The 24,527-nt window shown below is 34.7% G+C and overlaps 1 protein-coding gene across 1 annotated transcript in view; it reads left to right on the top strand.

The window, feature by feature from the left end:
• Positions 1-20,849: 20,849 nt before the first annotated feature.
• The window catches only part of LOC120413559 (uncharacterized), a 36,317-nt gene continuing 32,639 nt past the window's right edge, over positions 20,850-24,527 (top strand). The window contains exons 1-2 of the mRNA XM_052711676.1: positions 20,850-21,004; positions 21,106-21,331. Of these exons, the coding sequence (XP_052567636.1) occupies positions 21,188-21,331 (144 nt within the window). The 5' untranslated portion in view covers positions 20,850-21,004; positions 21,106-21,187. The remainder of the gene's footprint in view (positions 21,005-21,105; positions 21,332-24,527) is intronic.

The raw sequence follows: 24,527 nt of genomic DNA on the forward strand, positions 1-24,527 counted from the left end.
TCGCGTTCATCGAAGTCGTCGCTAAATTTGAAGGTTCGCTGCTGAGCAATTATCTACGAAATCGGTCTTTTTCCTTCAATTTTAATTTTTGTATTTTTTAATCCGGCTGAAACTTTTTTGGTGCCTTCGGTATGCCCAAAGAAGCCATTTTGCATCATTAGTTTGTCCATATAATTTTCCATACAAATTCGGCAGCTGTCCATACAAAAATGATGTATGAAAATTCAAAAATCTGTATCTTTTGAAGGAATTTTTTGATCGATTTGGTGTCTTCGGCAAAGTTGTAGGTATGGATACGGACTACACTGGAAAAAATAATACACGGTAAAAAAAAATTTGGTGATTTTTTTATTTAACTTTTTATCACTAAAACTTGATTTACAAAAAAACACTATTTTTAATTTTTTTTATTTTTTGATATGTTTTAGAAGACATAAAATGCCAACTTTTCAGAAATTTCCAGGTTGTGCAAAAAATCACTGACCGAGTTATGAATTTTTTAATCAATACTGATTTTTTCAAAAAATCGAAATTTTGGTCGTAAAAATTTTTCAACTTCATTTTTCGATGTAAAATCAAATTTGCAATCAAAAAGTACTTTACTAAAATTTTGATAAAGTGCACCGTTTTCAAGTTATAGCCATATTTAAGTGACTTTTTTGAAAATAGTCGCAGTTTTTCATTTTTTTAAATTAGTGCACATGTTTGCCCAGTTTTGAAAAAAATATTTTTGAAAAGCTGAGAAAATTCTCTATATTTTGCTTATTCGGACTATGTTGATACGACCTTTAGTTGCTGAGATATTGCAATGCAAAGGTTTAAAAACAGGAAAATTGATGTTTTCTAAGTTTCACCCAAACAACCCACCATTTTCTATCGTCAATATCTCAGCAACTAATGGTCCGATTTTCAATGTTAATATATGAAACAATTGTGAAATTTTCCGATCTTTTCGAAAAAAATATTTTTGGAATTTTCAAATCAAGACAAACATTTTAAAAGGGCGTAATATTGAATGTTTGGCCTTTGTGAAATGTTAGTCTTGATTTGAAAATTCCAAAAATACTTTTTTCGAAGAGATCGGAAAATTTCACAAATGTTTCATATATTAACATTGAAAATCGGACCATTAGTTGCTGAGATATTGACGATAGAAAATGGTGGGTTGTTTGGGTGAAACTTAGAAAACATCAATTTTCCTGTTTTTAAACCTTTGCATTGCAATATCTCAGCAACTAAAGGTCGTATCAACAAAGTCCAAATAAGCAAAATATAGAGAATTTTCTCAGCTTTTCAAAAATATTTTTTTCAAAACTGGGCAAACATGTGCACTAATTTAAAAAAATGAAAAACTGCGACTATTTTCAAAAAAGTCACTTAAATATGGCTATAACTTGAAAACGGTGCACTTTATCAACATTTCAGTAAAGTACTTTTTGATTGCAAATTTGATTTTACATCGAAAAATGAAGTTGAAAAATTTTTACGACCAAAATTTCGATTTTTTGAAAAAATCAGTATTGATTAAAAAATTCATAACTCGGTCAGTGGTTTTTTGCACAACCTGGAAATTTCTGAAAAGTTGGCATTTTATGCCTTCTAAAACATATCAAAAAATAAAAAAAATTAAAAATAGTGTTTTTTGTAAATCAAGTTTTAGTGATAAAAAGTTAAATAAAAAAATCACCAATTTTTTTTTACCGTGTATTATTTTTTTCCAGTGTAGTCCGTATCCATACCTACAACTTTGCCGAAGACACCAAATCGATCAAAAAATTCCTTCAAAAGATACTGATTTTTGAATTTTCATACATCATTTTTGTATGGACAGCTGCCGAATTTGTATGGAAAATTATATGGACAAACTAATGATGCAAAATGGCTTCTTTGGGCATACCGAAGGCACCAAAAAAGTTTCAGTCGGATTAAAAAATACAAAAAAAATCGAATGACCGAAATCCTAGAGAACTGCTCTGCTGCTTGGCCGTTCAAGTCTCCCGGCAAAATTCCTTGAAAAGCTCTCGAAAGCTCACCGCTCAAAGCTCGCGTTTCGCAAAACTGACAACCCTGAGCGTCAGAGAGTCTCGTGAAATCCTTTATTTTTTCAAGTTTCAAAAGCGTGAATTGATGTCTCAAAAACCCGGAGAACTAATCTCGTGGCGCAGCGTTTGCCTAATTGTTTGGTGCAAATAGCCAAAACCAAAGCGTGGAAAAAAGATTGGCAAAATCGATTTAGACGTGAAACGCGCCACCGAAAGAAAAAACTAATTTATTCCAGTATGCGTTTACTCGCGCGGTGCAAATTGCATCAATATTTATCCCAACAAGAGCGACCGCATACCGTGGCCAAATTGTTTTGCCGTGTTGACCAAGCCATCTGACAGGTGGCCGCACTGCAACCGGCAGAAATTTGGAAACTTTTGGTGAGATTATTTTTTTATTCGGTACTCAAAATTTGATAAACTGTACTTTTTAATACAAGAATAATTTTTACTCAAAGCACTTCTTCAAAACAAGCATTTAATGCATCAATTCAGGATCATCTCCACTTTGAACGAGTCGTCAGTGGCAATCGAGACGCGTGCCAAACCGCAACAAGGCCCTGAACGAAAATTTGGATTTGATTTCATGTTTACTCACTTGAAAAGTTAAACAAGCGAATAAAAAATAAACAACCTGTCAGCGCGGAGAGTGGCCATCAGCCTCGCCACTGCTAGTTGCAAAATGGATGGTTTTTATTTTTCCGACAGGATCCGATCAAACGGATGACCCTTTTGAAACTAGTTTCACCACTTGGTGTCCGACCTGCTCTGAGCACTGTGAAGGTCAGAGACACCGGCCACGTGTCTAACCATACACCGTGACTTGCACCAGATCGGATCTGCGCGCCAGATTGAATCAGATTTTGGTTAATTGAGAAAAGATGGACGGAGAATCGATTGGAGACGCTGTTTATCTGTTTTCATTTTAAATTGTTTTGAAACATTTTAACTGACTCACAACTGAATAATATTTTAAATATTGTCCAGGAACGATGCTTGAAAAATTACATGCATTCAACAAATTGCTGTTAAATGTTGATGAGATAAGAAGTTGATAACAAACGGACTTTCGTGATAAAAATTACATCCGATTTTAATTTAGAAACATCTAACTTATAACATAAACAAATCAGAAATAATTAAAAAAAAAATATTTTAATAGTTTTGAAAACGCTGCCGTTTTCCGTTGTTCAGATGTAAAATTCGTATGACATGTTTTTTTTATTTTATGGGTTATTCTATGTACAAATTCGAACCACCCACAAATTCGTAACACTTTTATGATAATTTGTCAATAGCATGCCAAAAGTAGCTTTTCTGTCGACCTTGCTATTTTTAGAACCTTCATTTGGACATAATCAAGCTGTTTCACTAGTAAAAGTAGTACTTTTTGAACAAAAAACATCATTCCAAGACATTTTTGTCCAGAGCAGCAAAACACTGCCTCCTAATGGCCTGTTTTTTAATTGTGGGATGTTATTGTGCCTCCCACAACTGTGGAACACCTGAATTTAACTGATATTTTCACAAAAAAAGAGTTATCAAACCATGTATAAATCATCACTAAGCTTGAGTTTTATTGGTTTCAGTGTGTGAAATCATTATTTGGTAATACATATGTACTCCTGGAGAGATTCAAAGTTTGTTTACATTCGTAAGAAAAAAGTGTTCCGAATTTATGGATTTCAAGGGTCAAAGTAATTCTTCAAAAACTTCATATAAAAGTTAAAAGCATTCGAAATATCGCAAGAAAAGCTTTCAAATGAAGGTAAAAGCGAATCATTTAGTTCAATAATCGATTTCCTATGATTTTTTGAACATTGGCCGATCTGAAAACCGTTCCGAATATGTGGGATGACTGTACTTTTTGAATATGCCCCTGCGAGGTAGTTTGTTCATTTAGAAAAGTGGTTATCAACCTTTGTCAATGTATTCCCCCATTTTCACGAACTCAACGTGTTATTATTACCTTCATGAAAATCCATTTTATTAAACTACCATTGTTTAATTTTTAATTCGGAATTCAGCGAATAACAAATAATAAGTCAAATAACTTCTTACTGTTTAAAAGAAAGCAAAACCTACAAAACATGTTATTTGACATTTTTTTTTCAAAGTTCTATTGACGCTTGAAAAGTCATGTTTGTGCCCGTTTAAAAAATATGATGAAGTTTTATAAAAAAAATGCACAGCAAAAACCCGTAGGGAAAAGTGGGGCAAGTGTAACAAGCTAAGGATATGCTCGTTACAACCCATTAAAAAAGATAAAAAAAATCTTTCGGATTTTATTATAATCATTTTATTCTAGGTCTTTACTAAGGCTTTGATAGAACAAGTTTTTTTAAAAAAAATCCTGTTTTTTATGTAAAAACGTTACTTAATCCACCTTATGGTGGTTGGTGCCTTCCTCACATTCAAGTTGTATTTTAGGTTGTATTTACACATTAATTGAAGAGTTTTTTTTTAAGTTTTTAATTATTTTTTTTTCATTCATTTTTTCATAATTATTGATTTTACCACAACAGCAATTTTCAATTCTTTTTTCACCAACTCTTGGAGTGGGGGGGGGGGGGCTGTATTTGAATTTGGAAGTGCTGATATGCCAACATTAGGTGCACGATGGAATTGCATGCTGTCCCCCTAGTCTTAGTAAACAATGTCTCATGAGTTGTATATTCCAGTAAAAAGTTCGTATAAATCTTTGTCGAGACAAAATGATGTATTCAGCAACATAATTAATACAGACTTTTTCCAGAAGAGACGCAGACATTGCTTAAGCATTGTGGCAACCGGGCGATACGCATGCTGCGCGACTCTCGCGCGTAGGCAAAAAGACCCGGCCTTTGAGGTTATGCAAAAATCACCCTTTTTGCAGTTACAAAAAAAGTTTTTCTTGGCATAACTTTAAAAGTACTTCACTAAACAGAATAAAATTTAATAGGGTCTTAGGGGACCCTAACACGAACAGAATAATGCGGACCCGGCCAAAATCGGTTCAGCCAGTTCTGAGATGATCGTGTGGAAAAAAAATCATGTCTACACACATCCCCACAGACATTTGTTCAGAATTTGATTCTGAGTCGATATGTATACGTGAAGGTATATCTAGGAGTCGTTTTTAAGAAGTTCATTTTTCGAGTGATTTTATAGCCTTGCCTCAGTGAGGTGAGGAAGGCAAAAATTTGTTTTTGAAATTTTAGATTTTCTGTACGTTCTACTCAACTGGTGGGGCAAGACGAACAACACGTTGGGGCAAGAAAAACAATGCATGAAAAAACATGTTAATTTGCTAACAATTGAACTGTTATCATTTAAATACTTCAGATTAGAATGTTTTGGAGTGTTTCTTTCCATTTTAGATTAAATAATAATATTTTACTAAAAATTTGATCGATTTTGCGAAAAAAAATTACCTTGATGATAAATAGTAAATTTTCATACTATCTTTTTATTTTGTATGGACGATTTTTTTAACAATTGTTTATCAGTTTTTAAGTATTTTTATGTATTTATTTCCCAATAAAATACGTTGTTGCAGCAATTCGTAATTTTTTCCATACTAAAAATCCATATGGTACACAAATAGCATTTTGATAAAATGAGCCTTAAAACAAACCCTAAGCCTTATTTTGTACTCTCCAATTATTTAAGAAAACAAAGGTTTAAAAAAAAACTTCGTTTAATCTTATGCCCCGTGGCGTTTACGTCATTTTAGCGGTTATGTGGTAGTAGAATCAGCTAATTGCATTGCTAGCAACAATTTCTCATGCTGGAAATAATAAAAATTGTAAAAATTACGGCCGTACGAGCGATTGTTCCATCAGTACTTAGAAAATTTTAAAACTAATGATTAAAAAACATCTGGACAGATGTATAATACATTTCAGAACACTTTTTTCAATAATTTATTGAAACTATGGCTCGTACCTAATTTCAATTGTTATACTTTTATTTTATTTTTTGCCCCATCCTCCATGACTTTGTTCACAGTCGAGGGACAAAAACTTCAAAAAAGTATTTGCAACGACCTCAGTGAAAAAAAAACAATTTCTTGAAAAAAAAAAAGAACGGCGCATGATCAGACAATCTCAAACTCAAGGATGTTCTTCAAAAATCTGCATGTTCTCACAAAATGCTCATATTTAAGAATCTGAAAAAAAATCACATGATTCTCTTTTTTAAAATGAAGTACAGTCATGCGTCAGTTTAGCACCGCATATGGACAAAATCGAAGCTTGCATAACTGAGGCACAGAGCTTATGGGAGTTTGGCTGTAATGCTATGTAAAATCATACAAACTTTATAAAATTATAGTGTTTTGGAATCGGGATGATGCCAGCTATCCATTGGAATTATATTTACAAGGTTTTAATTTACTTAACTTTTACAAAAATATGGGTATCAAATGATCGGGATTTTAAAATACATTTCGAAAGTGATAACACAAGGTTTTGAAAATACTCATTATTTTCACAAAACTACGCATTTTCGAAAAAATACTCAAATTACTGTTTTTTACAATACGGGTATCAAATGATTGGGATCGTTTCATAAATTTCGAAAGTAATTACACAAGTTTTCGAAATTACTCAAAATTTCACAACACTACGTATATTTGAAAAATTACTCAAAATTTCAATTTGGATTTTTTTCAAACATTTCGAAAGTAAAAATACAAGTTTCTGAAAACACTCCACATTTTCACAAAACTTCGTATTTTTGAAAAAAATACTAAAAATTTCAGTTTTTTTTTTTTCAATACGCGTGTCAAATAATTAGGATTTTTCGTGCATTTCGAAAGTTATATTTTTTAAATACTCAATGTAATTACATAGCCACTAGAGGGTGACGAATCTCGAGATTTTCAATTTCCCGGGAATCGAGAGTTGAATTTAGCCATTTCCGGGAATTCCCGGGACCCCGGGAGTTTTTTTTTTCTATGCCAACAGTGGCAATAATTTAAAAGACAATGTAATAATATTGTTTTTTTTTCAATCTATTAAGTTACATTTAATTCATACTCATTCTAAGAAACGGTAACTTCAGTATCCTCTTTATCTGAGGAACTATATCTACCCTTTGATTTTTTTTCTGAATCTGCAAATACAAGATCGTTTCAATGTCAACGAATCTTTATTCGCACTGAGTGCTTTTTAAAAAGTTTCACAAGCTTGTCGCATGATTTTTGTGAAGTAAAAACAAATAGCTAATATATAATTTCCCAGTATCGGGATATTTGAATATAAAAAACAACGGATTAAAAACAACAATTTAAACTTTTTTTCCTTTTGAAGGTTAACTGTAAATATAAATTGAAGAAATATTTACAGTTATCAGGAAACCCCGAATGTTAACAATTGTTTTTCTAAAATATAATTGAATATTGAGGTTGACATGAAACACAAAATGACTTATTGACCTCTTAGAATTAATTAATAAATATAATTAAAAAAAAAACTTTAGATTTCATTTCTGGGGTGTAACAGCTAAGTATGCTTCAAGATAAATTTTGGGGTCCAATTTATTAATTTTTTGGCTTCTCTCAATTATAGTTATTAGTATTTTTGACAAGTTAAATTTTTAACTTTTTGAATAAGAAGATCAGAGAAGCATTGGTATATCTGAAAAATACTGATAATTTGATACACATATTGTTAAAAACTGATTTTTTTCTAAACGTATGAAAAAAATCCGATCATTTCATACCCGAGCAATTCCAGCCCAAAACAGGAATTTTTCAGGTACTTTTTTCTCGACCCTCTCCGATTTCAATGAAACTTTGTAGACATGTTATCCTTCCTTATATAAGCCATTTTTGTGTATATGGAGCCAGTTCCACTCGATAATGACATTTGAGAAGGGCGTACGTGTTTTAAATATTTTTGTAATTCGGAATTTAAATATTTCTGTATCTCGAAGCCGTTGCATCGTATCAAAAAGTGGTCAAAGACAAACTTGTAGGAAATTTGACGGGCTTTTCGATAAAAATACACTGAAAGAAAAAAACACCCAACTTTTATGAGATTTTTTGATTTTTAAGCTTAAAAGTCAAATTTGAGGGGGAGCCCACGATTTTTTTTTCGTTCAAAATTTTTGTGAAGATAGCCTAAGATGTTACAAAAAGACTCACTAAAATGCAGGATGGAGCAACTCACCTAAAAAAATACAAAAATCATTTACTGAAACTGTTTTTTTGAAAAGTGCTCTAAACGTCAAAATTTAAAAAACCGAATACGGAAATCGATTCTCCAGACAATTTTACATAAAAGTCTCCATATTGACCATTGTCCTAAGTCCAATCCTTGTAAAGTTACAGCGGTTTTAAAAATAAAAATGTTGAAAAAATAGGTTTTTTGATGGTTTTTGGCAATTTCTATATGACCGACTTGATTTTTCAGTCTCGTAAATATTTTTACCGGAAAGCTCGTCAAATTTCCCATAAGTTTGTCTTTGACAACATTTAAATTGGATGTATGAGCTTGCAGATATAAGCTAATTACATTGCTCATAATTGAAAACATCATATTTTTTCAGTGTAGTATAGTAACCTGGATAGTAAATTAGCTTATATCTGTAAGCCCATACATCCAATTGAAATGTGGTCAAAGACCAACTTATGGGAAATTGGACGAGCTTTCCGGTAAAAATATTTACGAGACTGAAAAATCAAGTCTGTCATATAGAAATTGCCAAAAACCATCAAAAAACCTATTTTTTCTACATTTTTATTTTTAAAACCGCTGTAACTTTACAAGGATTGGACTTAGGACAATGGTCAATATGAAGACTTTTATGTAAAATTGTCTGGAGAATCAATTCCCGTATTCGGCTTTTGAAAATTTTGACGTTTAGAGCACTTTTAAAAAAAACAGTTTCAGTAAATGATTTTTGTATTTTTTTATGTGAGTTGCTCCATCCTGCATTTTTCGTGAGTCTTTTTGTAACATTTTAGGCTATCTGCACAAAAATTTTGAACGAAAAAAAATCGTGGGCTCCCCCTTAAATTTGACTTTTAAACTTAAAAATCAAAAAATCTCATTAAAGTTGGGTGTTTTTTTCTTTCAGTGTATTTTTATCGAAAAGCCCGTCAAATTTCCTACAAGTTTGTCTTTGACCACTTTTTGATACGATGCAACGGCTTCGAAATACAGAAATATTTAAATTCCGAATTACAAAAATATTTAAAACACTTACGCCCTTCTCAAATGTCATTATCGAGTGGAACTGGCTCCATATACACAAAAATGGCTTATAGAAGCAAAGGATAACATGTCTACAAAGTTTCATTGAAATCGGAGAGGGTCGGGTACAACCGATTCCCTATTTGGCATGGAATTGCTCACCCATGTTGTAAAAAACTTAAATTTTAAGTATTTTTTCGAAAATACGTAGTTTTGGAGGAGCGGCCGTGGCTAACTGGTTACGGTGTTCGCTTTGTAAGCGAATGGTTTATGTTTCGATTCCCATCTGCTCCCAACGAGAAAGTTAAGAACACTGAAATTTGAAATGATGAATATGAACGAAAAATCAAAGTCGCTCGAGGCGGGGTTCGATCCCCCGTCCTTTGGATTGGTAAGCAAAAATGCTAACCACTTGGCCATGACGACTTGGTGAACTTGGACTGGAATTAGGAATACTGTTACAGATAGCGAGTTGTGGCGCTATAACCACGGCAAATAGTGTCCAGGGCATTCGTGAAAATACAATGTCCCATCCCAGAGGGTCCCGGAGTACCTCCTTAGCATGGTGGTCCCAACGAATTCAACAAAATCTCGGAGCGTACGGTGATGTGTCTCCACGCTTCTTCCTCCCCTGTCGATTCAGAATTGTGTTGTTGTTCGAACACTCTGTGCTCAAACTCAACCCACTTCAAACGAATCATGTCTCTGCGATACGGTTTTACGCAGTAGGCCTGGCTGTTTTAACGCTTGTGATGTTTCAATGCATTCTAATGCAATGGCATACTACAAATGTGTTGATAAATGACAAGAAGAGTGCTAGGCGTCATCTAACCTAAGGCACTCTCCAGGATCCCTTCGAAAGATTGGCTGCGCTACGGTCTGATTGGATTAGATTTTTCGAAAATTCGTGGTTTTGTGAAAATTTTGAGTATTTAAAGAAAATGTTATAACTTTCGAAATGTATGAAAAAATGCTGATCCTGATGAATCCGGAGATAATCGAGTGACATTTTTTTGTCCACCCACCTACACACATCCACACAGACATTTTCTCAGAATACGTGAAGGTGGGTCTGGGAGGTCTAATTGAGAAGATCATTTTTCGAGAGATTTTAAAGCCGTTCCTCAGTAAGGTGAGGAAGGCAAAAATATAGTTTGACGATTTTCAAATTTCGTTAGGGTGGTCCCATCCACTTTCCTTAAAAATTAGACATTTTCTATTAAAGATATCTCGAATTTAAAGAAAAACACTCCTTAGATTTTTTCAGCGTTTGTAGTGCTAGATCTCCCATGTCGAATGAAACCTGGCGCTTAAAATTTGGCCTGTGCCTTGTCGATTTATTCTAGTTCTAAATTTGAACCTTAAGTTCAAATTGACATGTAAAAAAAATGTTCGAGCTCTCTTAAAGTTAACCTTGAATTGCTACCTTAAAAAATATTAAGGTTTGCTCAGACGCTTTCTCTCTGGCCGTAGATTGCGGGATAAAATGTTGGTGTCTTAGACAAAGTTGCTTGGATTAGCAACCTCAACAACTTTCTAGAAGACTACAAAAATCCAAAATAATATTGCTGAAAAGTTAGATTTTCAAAATCACCCTGATCGCGAACCACCCTAATTTTCAACCAAACCAAAAGTTGCCCCTTTCCATTTGAATCAACTCATCTGAAGACACCAAAGCTCCAAAACCTTACATGGATTTCCGGGAAATCCATTTTCCAATAAATTTTGCGATCTGGACCACTGTGCAGTGGGTCAAAACACGATACGCCTCTCGCAATTTCTAAATAACAGAAGAAATCATATCGAAAAAGTTTCAACGGATTTTTCTTAGATAGATTATCAACGTTTTACCAAAATAATGTGGAATTTTGACGAACTCCACACGGATCTATGTTGTCGAATTCGAGAACATGGGAAATTTCCATTTAATGTTTCCTGAATCGTCCATTTTTTTTCGATTTCGCTGCAAATGTTTTCAATATTGATAACATTGTTGTTTCATTGAGTTACCGGATTTGCTTACAGGATTTCTATCCGTATACCTTAAATGCCAATGGTTTGAAAATTGACCCAATTATTGGGGTTGACGTTGGATCAAATAAAAGTAAAATGATGTAAGTCATCCAACAGTGTTACTTGTTAGAGGGAATCGCGTTGACATGCTACAATGTTGGAAGCGGAGAGTTTTGAACATTTAGTACACAAAAAGCAAATAAAAAAATGCAACAGAAACAATAAAGTGTCACCATCAAAGAAACTATCTTCAGGTCAACAATCTCCCATGTCGACAACGTCCTCAGAGGCTCCCCATTTGATATCCTCCGAAATCTCACAAAACCCCATAAATAACGTCACACAAACTGAAACCACACCAATTTGTCCACTTCGCCGGACGACATTGAGCAAGAAAAATGCGCCATCATAATAAATTTGATATTAAGGAAGTTACGGCTGACGCTGGTTAAGGTTGAACCAGTTTCTCAAAAAAAAAACGACAACAACACCCCGTCATCGTGAATCTTGCCAAGCTGTCTTTGCGAGTGTCCTTCTACAGCTGATCGGGCAAATCTCGGCCCTCGGCCAAAAGCTTCGCGCGGTTTCGTTCTAACGCGCTCGTGGGTCTCCAACCGGACCATGACCAACGGAGCCGCTCAAGCTCAAGCCGGCCGTCGTCGTCGTCGTCGTCGTCGCAGCCATTGCAAATTAGCTTTTTCCAAAGCTCCGGAGGAACGCGAAGTCTCCAACAAATCCGGCCGCCGCAGCTTCTGACCCAGTTGCCAAACCCCACACACTACAACCACTAGAAATACCCAGTGCAACGTTATTAAACTATTCATTTTACTAGTAAGCATCGACGAACCAGCTACCAGCAAACGCGTGCGCTTAGGCTTAGCTTAGTGTGTCCCTCTAACTCTAACTTGAACTTTTTTTTTTCATCTCTCGCGTGGTGTTGTGACCAACTTTGGAGGAGTCAACTGGAGGTGAGGTGAGGTGAGCTTTTTATCTGTCTTGAAAAACTTGTTTTCCTTCCAGAAGCCAAACCGGCTACAGAGAGAGACTGTCGGCAAAATCGTAAACATTGGTTTGAGATTTTAAAAATTATTGAAATGTTCTCAATTATTTAAATATTTGTATCAATATTTTTTCAAAACATTGATGATATTAAAGTATTTTCATTAAAATCTATTCATTCTTAACATATTTCAGAACAAAAGTAGCTTTTTGAGATCTGGATTCCAGTGGATGAAAAATGTAAATAAATTGATTTTTTAAATTATTTTTTTAAATCTGTTGAAGCTGAAAAATGTAAATTATGAAAAAAATAATTATCAGGAATGTTATCAGTTTTGTCGATTTTCAAGAGGCATTTTTACTGAAAATCAATAACGATAATGATATTTTTTGTAATTAATTTGACCATAATGTTTTGTAAACTTCATAAACTATTATAATTTATTTATGGAAATTTATTCTTAAAATCAAAAACCTCTTCAAATCATAAATCATTTTCCACAATAATATTGTTTTTTTTTAAGAATATTGATCGTCAACCAGAATGGAATTAAATTATGGTCTTAATATGGATTTTTAATGCAGGCCAAGGATTGATACCTAAGAGCATGCAATGGCACTGACCTTGTTGCGTGCTCTTCGGTTGACGTCCACGTAAGGAACATCCTGGAAGGAGCGCAACTAACTACATCCGTAGTTCTGTTAGATCATCCGAATTATCTTGATCAGAACAGTATAGCTCTGGTTCCTTGCGAGTGTCCTATTTTCTTACCTCCACGTTGGCTTGGTTTTCATGATGACCTAGCTGGTGGCCTGTGGAAACGGATCGTAAACCTTTGACCACCGCGGGTCAAAGTCGAGACGGCTAAAAGAAAGGGGCGCGACAATGTGGGAAAGGAAAGTAATTTGTGATTGTAGACGGTATTGTTTTGATTCGCAGTATGTTGAGTCAACTGCTGTGGATGTACCTGAAACATCGCACAACGGGGTTTCTCTTCTCTTCATTCTCAGCTACCACCTATCTCCTATTTTTATTTTGCTCTTCTGATTCCCAATTCTTCACTGATTCTTCTATTTAATATCCAACATTTGATTTTAATTTTACTAACTTTTGATTCTCTTATCTCTCAAAGCTTTTCCACTCTTTTCTATCAATTGATACTGCTATAACAAACTTTGTTTTGTTTTTTTTTTCCCTTAAAAATATACTTTTCCTTAATGTACTAGTAATATCAAGTCTATTTAAAATTCGCCTAATCTTTTTTGATTTTATTGCGAATTTATTTATTTGAATAATTCTTTATCTGTCCTATAAATTATAATTACTATAATCTAAGCTTGTTTTTTTATCTCTATTTATTAACTATTGCCCAATTTTACATCTTATACATCTAGCTTTTCATTATTATTCTTCAAAATACGCTCATCATTCTCTTACTATTGATACTTGATTTTTATAAAATAAATTTTCTTTTACTGTCTATTGTTTTCAATCTTCACCCTTTTTTCAAACAAGTGAGGTTTGAGCCCTTACTCAATTTATGGAATGGTTAAAGGATTAACACAAATATTGCTATTGTATTTTTGGTAAACTTTTATAACATGCTTAGGACCAAAAATTGTAACAAAACACCGCGACAAAAGAAATAGCAACATATAAACACGACTCAACACTAGGAAAGATTTCAGGAGAAAACAATACACAGTAAAATAACAATTAGTATTTGAATTCAAACTAAAAATAAAACAGTTTTTGCTTTAATGAAAGTTGATAGGCACACTATAAAAGGTTAGGCGCTTATACTTACATCAAACCCTACGTAATGTACCACCCCCGGCCGAGTTAAAATGCGTAACCGGAAAAGAAGGTGTGCATGCCTGGCACGAACACTCAAAGCGTGTTCTAGCGTGCTGCTCGTACTGACTCAGAGCAAGGGTGAGATGTAGGTGTAAGGGCAGTGCGTGTTCGTCGGGAACCTAGTGCATAAGATCGGTCAAGGCCCGTTCTTACACTGAAAATTGCGAATTGCGAATTGCGAATATGGATTTTTAATCTTGATTTTAAATCTAAATTTGAAGCAAAAATAAAGCAACAACAACTCTCGCAATTTGCCCCATGTGTCTCTATTATGGTTATTATTACACTGTACCAATTATCACAATTCAGTATTTAAATAAATGCCAAAACTCAGAATGGTTTAAGTTAACTTTTGATTGGAATTCGCACGTCTTTGTGTGAAACACACTTACATTTTTAACAAAATAGTTAGTTGTCCCATGTAAATTTGGTCATATTTTCTATTCAGACCATTATACCTCATCTATTCTACAATAATTTCATCGGATATCTCGAAAAAAATTACAGTACCTCACAATCCATTTCTGAATGTTATGTCAAATTTTCCGAGGAATCCTAAAATATACTTTCAAACATAGGTTCTTTGGCCCCGAAACCTTCAAAACGACAAATCATGTTTTCGTACGCCTTTTTTAAATATCAGACTAGATTTTTTAAACTTTCAGTAAAAATCAGTTTGAGGCATGGTTTTTGTTATTATATTGTGGTTTTGTGCAAAGAGACCATCTTTAAGCCATGTGGACAACTTATCCCAAGTAACTTTTTTGTTGCGGATCCTTAAATGCAACTATTTCGTTACACCCAAAATGTGCTATCACAACATAGTTAGAACACTCGCGTGAAAATTTTGTGTTGGCAACATTTAGCCGCTTGTTTCAACTTTGTAACGACGAAGGAGGGAGGGAGGAAGGGGGGGGGGTCAATGCAAAAATATTTTTAAAAAGCGGAGGAGATTTCCCACATTTTTTCATTTTAAATTTAGTTGATTCTACTGATGATTGCTGAGATATAGCGTAAAAGGTTTAAAAAATTATCGAAAAAAAAGTTTATCTCAGTAGCCTTTACCACTTCTCACTTTCAACTAAAAATAGAAGTTTTGAACTCGATTTTCAATTCCAGTCATTTCCAGATTACCAAGTCCGTGCCCCAACCTTCTTGGCTATTTCACCATCTTGGGATTGCTGGGTTTTAATGCCAATGTATCAGTAGCTTTGCCCTACGTCGTATACTGTAGTAAATGTATACTATGTACGGAAAACTTACAGGTACATCGGTACTGATCCAGCCAGACTATCTCATAGTGGCGAGATAGCCGTGAGGGATAGGGCCCGGAATTGGTAATCTGGAACAAACTATATCCAGATTGTTGTTATTTTTGGAGTATTCCAAATATTTTTTTTTCTTTCATACATGCTTTTCGTGTACACGTTTTCTCATATAATATTACATGCTTATTCTCACAAAGGTGATGTGCATGCTTTTGAATGCGATTTTAAACAGATTTTTTTTACTGTGTTACTCTGGTGATCAGCCAAAAATGTTGAAATTTTCAAAAAAATGTCCACGTGGTTTGTGGATGGTCCCTTTATGCAACTAGTTGCAAAAAGCCGATTTTTTCAGCACGAGTACGAGAACAAAACACGAGGTTTACCGAGTTGGATAAATACGACGAGTGCTGAAAAAATCGTGTTTTGCAACGAGTTGCTTACAACAAAACGAGAAACGCTTTTTGGATGGAATTTTATGTCTCTCATCCATATGTTAAGTAAATTCACCGTTCTAAACAAAAAATATTGAAAAATGTTACTTTTCGATAAGAGTGTTTAAAAGTTTTTTTTTGAAAGGTATTAATTTTCCATACTAATACTTTTGGTAAGGAAAAGTAGGCCGTTTCGTTTCCCCAGAAGGACAGGAAAAGTTGACAGTTTAACAGCGGAATTGCAAAATAGTAGTTTATGCAACAAGTTGCAAAAAGAAGATTTTTTCAGCACGTGTCGTACATTTATCCAACGAGGTTCACCGATTTCACAACATTTTTTGCATTTCTGAAAAACACCCATTGAGTGAAATTTTAAGTCGAATATCCATGTATTTTGTCAATAAATCGTTTAAATAAAAAAAAATTGAAAAGTATTACTTTTCAAAACTAGTGCTGAAAAGTTCAACTTGTCAGCATCCATTTCAGTGCTGAAAAGTAGAACTTTTCAGCATTTGTTTTGAATTGTGTTTCTATTCGATTCTGTTATTTTTAGTAGATAAAAGTAGGCTGTTTCGTCACGCGAGAATGGCAGGAAAAGTAGGAAGTTTCAAGACGGAATTGCAAAATAGTAGTTTTTGCAATTCCACTGTGAAACTGTCAACTTTTCCTGTCCTTCTGGAAAACCGAAACGGCCTACTTTTCCCTACCAAAAATAACAGAATGGAAAATTAATACCTTTCAATAACAGTGCTGAAAAGTTCTACTTTTCAGCACTGAAATGGGTGCTGAAAAGTTGAACTTTTCAACACTAGTATTGAAAAGTAACATTTTTCAATATTTTTTTGTTTTGAACGATGAATTTAATCAACACATGAATGTTTGACATATAATTCCGCGTTTTTCGAAATTGCAAAAAATGTTGTAAGCAACTCGTTGCAAAACTTGATTTTTCAGCACTCGTCGTATTTATCCAACTCGGTAAACCTCGTTGGATAAATGTACAACTCGTGCTGAAAAAATCTTCTTTTTGCAACTTGTTGCATAAACTACTATTATGCAACAAGTTGCAAAAAGATGATTTTTTCAGCACGAGTCGTACTTACTGCTGAAAAAATTTTGTTTTGCAACGAGTTCCATACAACATTTTTTGCAATTCCGAAAAACACCCATTAAGTGAAATTGGAAGTCAAATTTTCATGTATTTTGTCAATAAATCGTTTAAATCATAAAAATGTTGAAAAGTGTTACTTTTCGAAACAAGAGCTGAAAAGTTCAACTTTTCAACATCCATTTTAGTGCTGAAAAGTTGAACTTTTCAGCATTTATTTTGAAAAGTGTTGCTATTCGATTCAGTTATTTTTGGTACATAAAAGTAGGCTATTTCGTCGTTCAAGAGTGACAGGAAAAGCAAGTAGTTTCGATTCAATCAAGTATTTTTTTTTTTTCATAAAATTATTTTTCTAAGGTCCTTTTCGGTACTGGGACCTGGTTAGGACCAAGTCGGCTTTTGTAATTACATTTGACTTAATAATTACAGAGGATCTTGTGTGTAAATGTTAGTGGGAGGGGAGGCGATTACCCGCGGCCTACTCGGGGTTAGTTGGGAAGGGATTGATGTTAAAAGACAAGGCGTGGGAAAGGAAGATTCGATCAAGTAACTCCTGCTTTTCCTTCATAAAATGAAAGTAATTTTTGATTGTAAAATTTAAAATCAAAATTGAAAATGTTAAACTGGTTGTGTTCTTTTTTTTCTAAGGATCAACTCTTTTTCAAAAATCCGTTACAACATTTTACACCATCCTGTACTCAAGCTCAAAATCGTTTTTGACGTTTCATCACATGAGAAACTCTCTACGAAATCGGCCGATTTCGAACATTTTTATTTTTTGTATTTTTTTATTTGACTCAAACTTTGTGGGGGCCTTCCCTATGATCAAATAAGCTATTTTGCGTCATTGGTTCACCCATACAAGTCTCCATACAATTTTGGCTGCTGTCCATACAAAAATGGTATGTAAATATTCAAACAGCTGTAACTTTTGAGTGAATTTTCTGATCAATTTGGTGTCTTGGGCAAAGTTGTAGGTATTGTTGAGGACTTTTGAGAAAAAAATAGGTACCCGGAAAAAAAATATTGAAATATTACGCCCATTTAAAATGCTAGTCTTGATTTAAAAATCTTCAAAATATTTTTTTCGAAAAGATCGGAAAATTTCACGAATGTTTCATGTATTAACATTGAAAATCGGACCATTAATTGCTGATATAACGTCATTGCAAAATGGTGGGCTGATTGGGTGAGACTTAGAAAACTTCAATTTTCGTGTTTCTTTTTCTTTAAGCCGCTGTATTTCAGCAACCAGAGGTCCAATCTTCAATGTCTCTTAGACAATTTTATAGCAAATTTTCTGAACTTTTCAAAAAAAATATTTTTAAAAATTGAAAAACTGCAAATATTTCGCTAAAATCAAACTTTCGGTGGCTATATCTTGAAAACGGAGCCCTTTATCAAAAAATCTGTAAAGTACTTTTCGATTGCAAATTCAATTTTGCATTAAAAAGTAATGTCAAACTTGTTTTTGCATAAAACTTCGATTTTTTCCAAAAATGCCCACGTTTCTCTATGGCTCAAAAGTTGCGGATTTTTGTCCCCTAAAACATATCAAAAAATCTCGAAAATCAAAAAATACCTATTTTGGGAAATTGAGTTTTAGTGAAAAAAAAGTTGATAAAAAAATCTCCAATTTTTTTTTCCGTGTATCTATTTTTTTTCTCAAAAGTCCTCAACAATACCTACAACTTTGCCGAAGACACCAAATTGATCAGAAAATTCACTCAAAAGTTACAGCTGTTTGAATATTTACAAACCATTTTTGTATGGACAGCTGCCAAAATTGTATGGAGACTTGTATGGGTGAACCAATGACACAAAATAGCATATTTGGTCATAGGGAAGGCCCCCACAAAGTTTGAGCCAAATCAAAAAATACAAATAAAATCCATTTCCGGTTTTGGTAGAGAATTGCTCACATGTCACTTCTAGCAAAACAATGTAAAAGGGCCGAAGCCGAAGTGTAAACAAAGAGTCTATCCTATTCGTTCCTAATGTAAACAACAACTGACGTGAGCACGATAAACTATTTGTTTACACTTCGGCTTCGGCCCTTTTACAATGTTTTGCTTGACTTGTCCTATCTTTTCGCAGCAGGCGTGTCACAAGAAAGCACACAAGTGACGATTTAGTGATAACAGGTGAAATCAAATCATCGAGAAAACTTTTTTTTGGTGTAACTATTTCTGCTTCTTGTTAACAAAATGGGCTTTATTCGACACACAACTTTTTAAAATTAATGATGAGTTTTGTTCAGCTCTTGGTTTTCTTCCTTCAATATTTTTTGTCAGCTCTGAGAGGTTTCTGTACTATTTTCTTTTCTTCAAACTGTTTTTTTTTTTTGGAAATTAATATTGAAATTTCACATCGTAAGAAAAAGCTACACGGAGAAAAAAGAATTCCCAACATCGTGAAAAAGCGTTTATGAAAATGGGAACCACGAACAAAGTGTTCAAATACCATGGTACGATTTTCAAAAACGTATCATGTGATTTGAACACTTTGTTTATGATTCTCATTTTCATGAATGCTTGTTCACGATTTTAGGAACACTTTTTTCTCCATGTAAGTAAATTTTACATACATTATAATCAAATTAGATAACATAAATTTTCCTTTGTGAATTTTTCATGATTGCTTTTTTTCAATACATCTTCAAGTATAAAAAAAAAGATTAACGATAACTTTCCAAGCCTTCTTTCTGTGCTGTGCTTTTTTTGTCTAAAAATTCTCAAAAATCCTACAAAAAAATTCGCTCCGTTGGTGAAGATTGCCCTCTTACTTGTACAGCTATGAATATCATTGTGTTGCCTCTGTGCTCTCTTGTACTAAGCTTGTTGGGACTCCTATCTAGCTAGCATAAGAGAGGCATCGGTTAGTAAATTACTGTTTAGTACTAAATAAAATAGAAGATTCAAATAAACTTATCTTTGAGATGTTTGCACTAAAAATTTATCACTTATAAGCTTTATCTTTTTTATCTTTTTTCACACATTTTCAGATAGATTTTTTTAACTGCGAAAGAATCTTTGGCGTCATCCATAAAGTACGTTACGCTCTAGGGGGGAGGGGGGGGGGGTGGTTGCAAGCGTGACAAAGTGTGACAAGGGGGGGAGGGGGGGGGGTCCGTGAGACCGTGACGTTTGACCGTGAATTTTGGCCGATTTTAGCGTGACATACTTTATGGATGACGCCTTTGACAAACATTAGAGAAATCAGGCAAAACTCAGTCTTTTCTATTGTTGTTAATTCATTTATTTGAGGCGGCTTTAACTTCCTTGGTCATTCGCTGCCCATCTCATTCTTAAGAGGTTCTGTTTTGGTAGAGTTTAAGTGCAAATAATTCTGAAATTAGTTAAATTGATAATCGTATATTGATCCGTGCTGTTGGTAACAAAGTATCATGCTTCTTAATCTTTTAATCCCTCGCCAAAAATGATTTTGGACAAATGTCAGTTTTGCAGAAATTAGCTTTAATTGAAATAATATTTATTTGGATAAATCATCAAAATCTTGTATTCAGGAAGATACGGTTTTTACTTAAAAGGCTTGATTTTGACTGAGTTTGTAGATGCCGATTCGTAATCGATCAAAAAACACTAGTCTGTGCCGCTGCACGCGCCAAGAACACTCCAATCATTTGGTGAAAATCAATCTCTTTTTTATTCTCACCACAAGAGAGCCCGCTCATCGCTCTCACCGCTTACGCGAAGGGAGAGAAAGCTCTCCCCGAAAGCTCCGATCGTTTCAGCGAGAGCGCAAGCTTTCCGCACCCATCCTTTCTCGCTCGCGAGAGAGTGAGTTTGCCGATCGTCAAGTGGGTGGAGGGAGTTTTCCCGATCCGGGCGCAATCGTGCCGATCACTCTCACTTTCGTTCGGAAAAGCTAGCGGGGGCTCGTGAGCTTTCGCAAAAGCTCACCTGCCGCGCTCGATCGACGACGATTCTCTTCTGGGGCTCTTGGGCTTGGACTGCGGCAACGGTGGCAAAAGGCAACCCCAGGTTGGACCCAGTGATCATTAAGCCGTTTGGATTGGTTTGAGGAACACCTCGGCGTTGAAGCTCGGAGTGACAGGTTGACGAAAAGCTGCACATCCAAATTGTTCGTTTCTTGCGCGCGCTCGCTTCATGCTCTGAAAACGATCACGACCACGATTGGCACTAACTTCCGTTTCCTTTTTGTTTTTCTCGTTTTCCCCGCAGGAATTCAGCTGTCAAACTTCAGAGGAGAAGCTTCAGGAGAACTTCCGCCAGGGACCAGCCAGCGTTCCATTCCGAATCGACCATGAAGCCGTTCAGTAGGAGATCTTCCGCCGTGGCCGTGGTGGCGCTAGTGTTCTGCGTCGGGGCCGCACTGGCCGCGCCCGGAAGCACCCGGGTCAAGCGGGAGGAGGACGTTGCGGAGCTGGTGAACCCGGTCGCATCCGAGGTTAGTCCAAAAAGCGAACGGAAAAAGAGCAAGTGGCGTGACCTAGTGAGAGATTGTGTGAGACGTGAGTGAAAGGTCGCACCAGCCTGAGGGATTCAAGGTCGAGTGCGTGCGTGAGTGTGTGAGTGGGTGATAACCGTTGAGGTTACGTATGAAAGTGTGTACGAGTAATGACCATGTGCGTAAACGGTGTAGGTGTGTGTGTGTGAGTGTGCGATCGTGAGAAGCTGAACTCTATTGTTTTATGAAGTGAAGCACGTGATCGGGTTGGAGAATATGATAATTACACAGCTTATGCGTTGCCCGCAAATGAGCGGCGATCTGATTTCAAGTTCAGTTGGGAGGTAATTTGCATTGATGAACAATCAACCAGCAACATCAGTGCTTGTGTGGTGCGGTATGATAAGAATTCATTGATCAAGATCACTCGAGCAAACTTGAATGAGAAGGGGAGTGCTCGCCGAAGTATCACAGCATTGTTCGAAATATTGAGAAGATAAAAAAAAGTTATTTTATCAATAGGAAACTATCCGCTTGAAGAATCTTTATGATTGTTCAATAACCGATTGAAGATTTCATTTTAAGCTAATGAATCAAATCAGTTACATAAATGAAGTCTACCAATAAATTGTAAACTTCTGAGAAAACAATTCGTAGATTTCATTAGCTAACCATCAATTCAAAGAAATGCAAGTATGTTAAGTAAACTTTGATAATCTTGGGTTATTTTACTTAATCTATGAAACATTAATCAAAGTTGATTTTGCACAGATGTTGATTTTGTAATCACTTAAATGCTTTCTTAATCGCCAACATTTTTTCGATTTCGCATTTAATGTTAAAAATGTTTTCAAAATCGTTTCCAAAATCGGAAAATTTTGACAATTTAGCAAACATTTCAATGATTTCTCTGTTCTCTTAAAGTCTTCGTTTTGCCTTAAGGTGGTAGAAGGAGTCTTTCACTTTGGGGCAATGACTGTCAATGATGGTTCTGAATTCAAGAGTTCTGAAGCTGTACACAATTCTCAAACACGTCATCAGTTTAAAATAAACATCCCACTGAGAAGTTGTGCAATAAAAGATTGACGATTTGTTATGAGAAATAAGTTGAAAACATAGCAATTTCAATAAATTACATTATCTGTTGAACACAGTAAAAGAAGATTAATTTTAAAAGGTTAACATGTTGATGGCCTCTTTTTTGTTACCACCAAGCAAGATTGAAATTGGGGATGGGGTAAGATTAAGTAATCAAATTTTTGCATTTTATACGACTTAATCGCACCCCCAGACCCATTGTCACCCCTGATGACGGCATTTTACATTAAATAATGTGTAATAATTGACTGATGCGAATTTCATTTGTAACTGAGTCTTTTTTTACCACAAATCTATCTTAAAAATGTGTAATTTTACATCAGGTACTGATAAAATTTGCATATGTGTCTGTTGAATTTCACTTTTTACACAGTATCTTAAGTAAAATTACAAGGAATATCTCAGAAGTGAGCTGGCAGCTGTCGAATATCCACGATAGAGCTGTCAAACCAAATCTTTCAAACCAAAGAGTTAGAAAATAAAAAAAAATCGTGTGTTTGACGTAGGTGTACACAAATCAGGCAAAGACTATTTCAAATCTTAATTTAATTTTTCAGTTCAATAACTGTCAAATTGTGTTTATGACAGAAAATGATCAAATTATTCGATTCCTTGGAGTACTCAACTATCAAATTAACAAACATTCAAAACTAAACTTTTATCAGCTGAGAATATGTGCAACCAAGTCAAACTTGTTTAAAAAAAGTAGATTGAAGATCTATCAAAAGAACTAGATAAAATGTATCCATCATTCGATGGATTCATTTTTGTGCTGATTAAAATCTTTGTAAAATTCCTCAAAATTTGCTAGGTTAAAAAATTACAAACATTTTATTATAGTCATGACGAATAATTCGTCAGGATGATAATGATCCCTAAGTTATTATAATTATTTTCAAGTCTTTGGAGAGTAGGGTCTGTCCCTGCTCGGTTGCAAAAGTTTTTTTTGAGTCCTTGTTGTATTGTATCGCTAATAGATAGTCAGAATCAAGTCGCAGACCTTCAGTCAATTGGCTAAGTTGTAGAACAAGATTTTGAAATATTTTCCCTCATTCTGGGCACCCTACTGGACAGTTATCTATGATAAAATTTTCCTGATTATTTTGTGGTACTGATAATATAAAAAACACAGAACGGTAAGAATAAAATTTGATATAATACTCAATAATCTGTAAAAAAGTTTATATTTATATTGTAATAATAGTTTTTTCATGAATTCATTCAGAAAACATTGTTTTTTAGAAAATATGGAGCCTACCATTTCAAAAGGGCACATAACTTTTGTAAACAAGAGTGTATTCCTTTCACTCCAATTACAGTTTACAAAAGGTGTGAGATGAAATGGAAGGAACGTATATGCATTATTGTAAACAGTTTTGGCCCAACTTTTGGGGAATAAATATGCCCTAATTGTCTTCTGCTTTTGGAAACTGTGAAAAGATTACAGTTGAGAGCTTGAATATTAAAGGTACTAAACTATTCAGGTACTAAACTATTCAGCAACAAATATCTTACAATTATTAACAGGACATTGAGTTCAAGCTTAATTTGTTTATTTTTTTTTCTTAAAGAAGTCTAAAATAATTTCTTTGTTAGCATCATAAACACGTCCAACATTGCACAGTGGGAAAAAAGGGCCCAAAAAAATACCGCAACATGGTTTCGTGCAAACCATCAATTGCTATGCATCAAAAGCTTCGTTTTTGTACCAGGAACAATAATATGATGAAAAATTGCACTGCACGGACCGATGTCCGGAGTACAGGCCACCGGAAGATCCGGATTTTTGGAATTAGTATCAGATTTATCCAATTATGAACTGGTTTACATTCTTCTACCATGAAAAGTCATGCAAAACAATCCTAGAATAATATTAAATACCATAGAACCTATTGGAACCGGATCCACAGATCTCCGGTAGCCACATCCGGGGGTATCAAACTTCTTGATTTTGAATGGAGAGGTCCAGTTTCCAGGTTCTACGGTAGCCACATCCGACGTTCATATCTGGAAAACTCCTGAAACCACTCTTGCAACATATCAAACTTCATGTTTTTTTAAAGAGGAGTGTAAAACTTAGTTCTCCACCCAAAATCAA

The sequence above is a fragment of the Culex pipiens genome, chromosome 1 (genome assembly GCF_016801865.2).
Source record: "Culex pipiens pallens isolate TS chromosome 1, TS_CPP_V2, whole genome shotgun sequence".
Taxonomy (NCBI): Eukaryota; Metazoa; Arthropoda; class Insecta; order Diptera; family Culicidae; genus Culex; species Culex pipiens.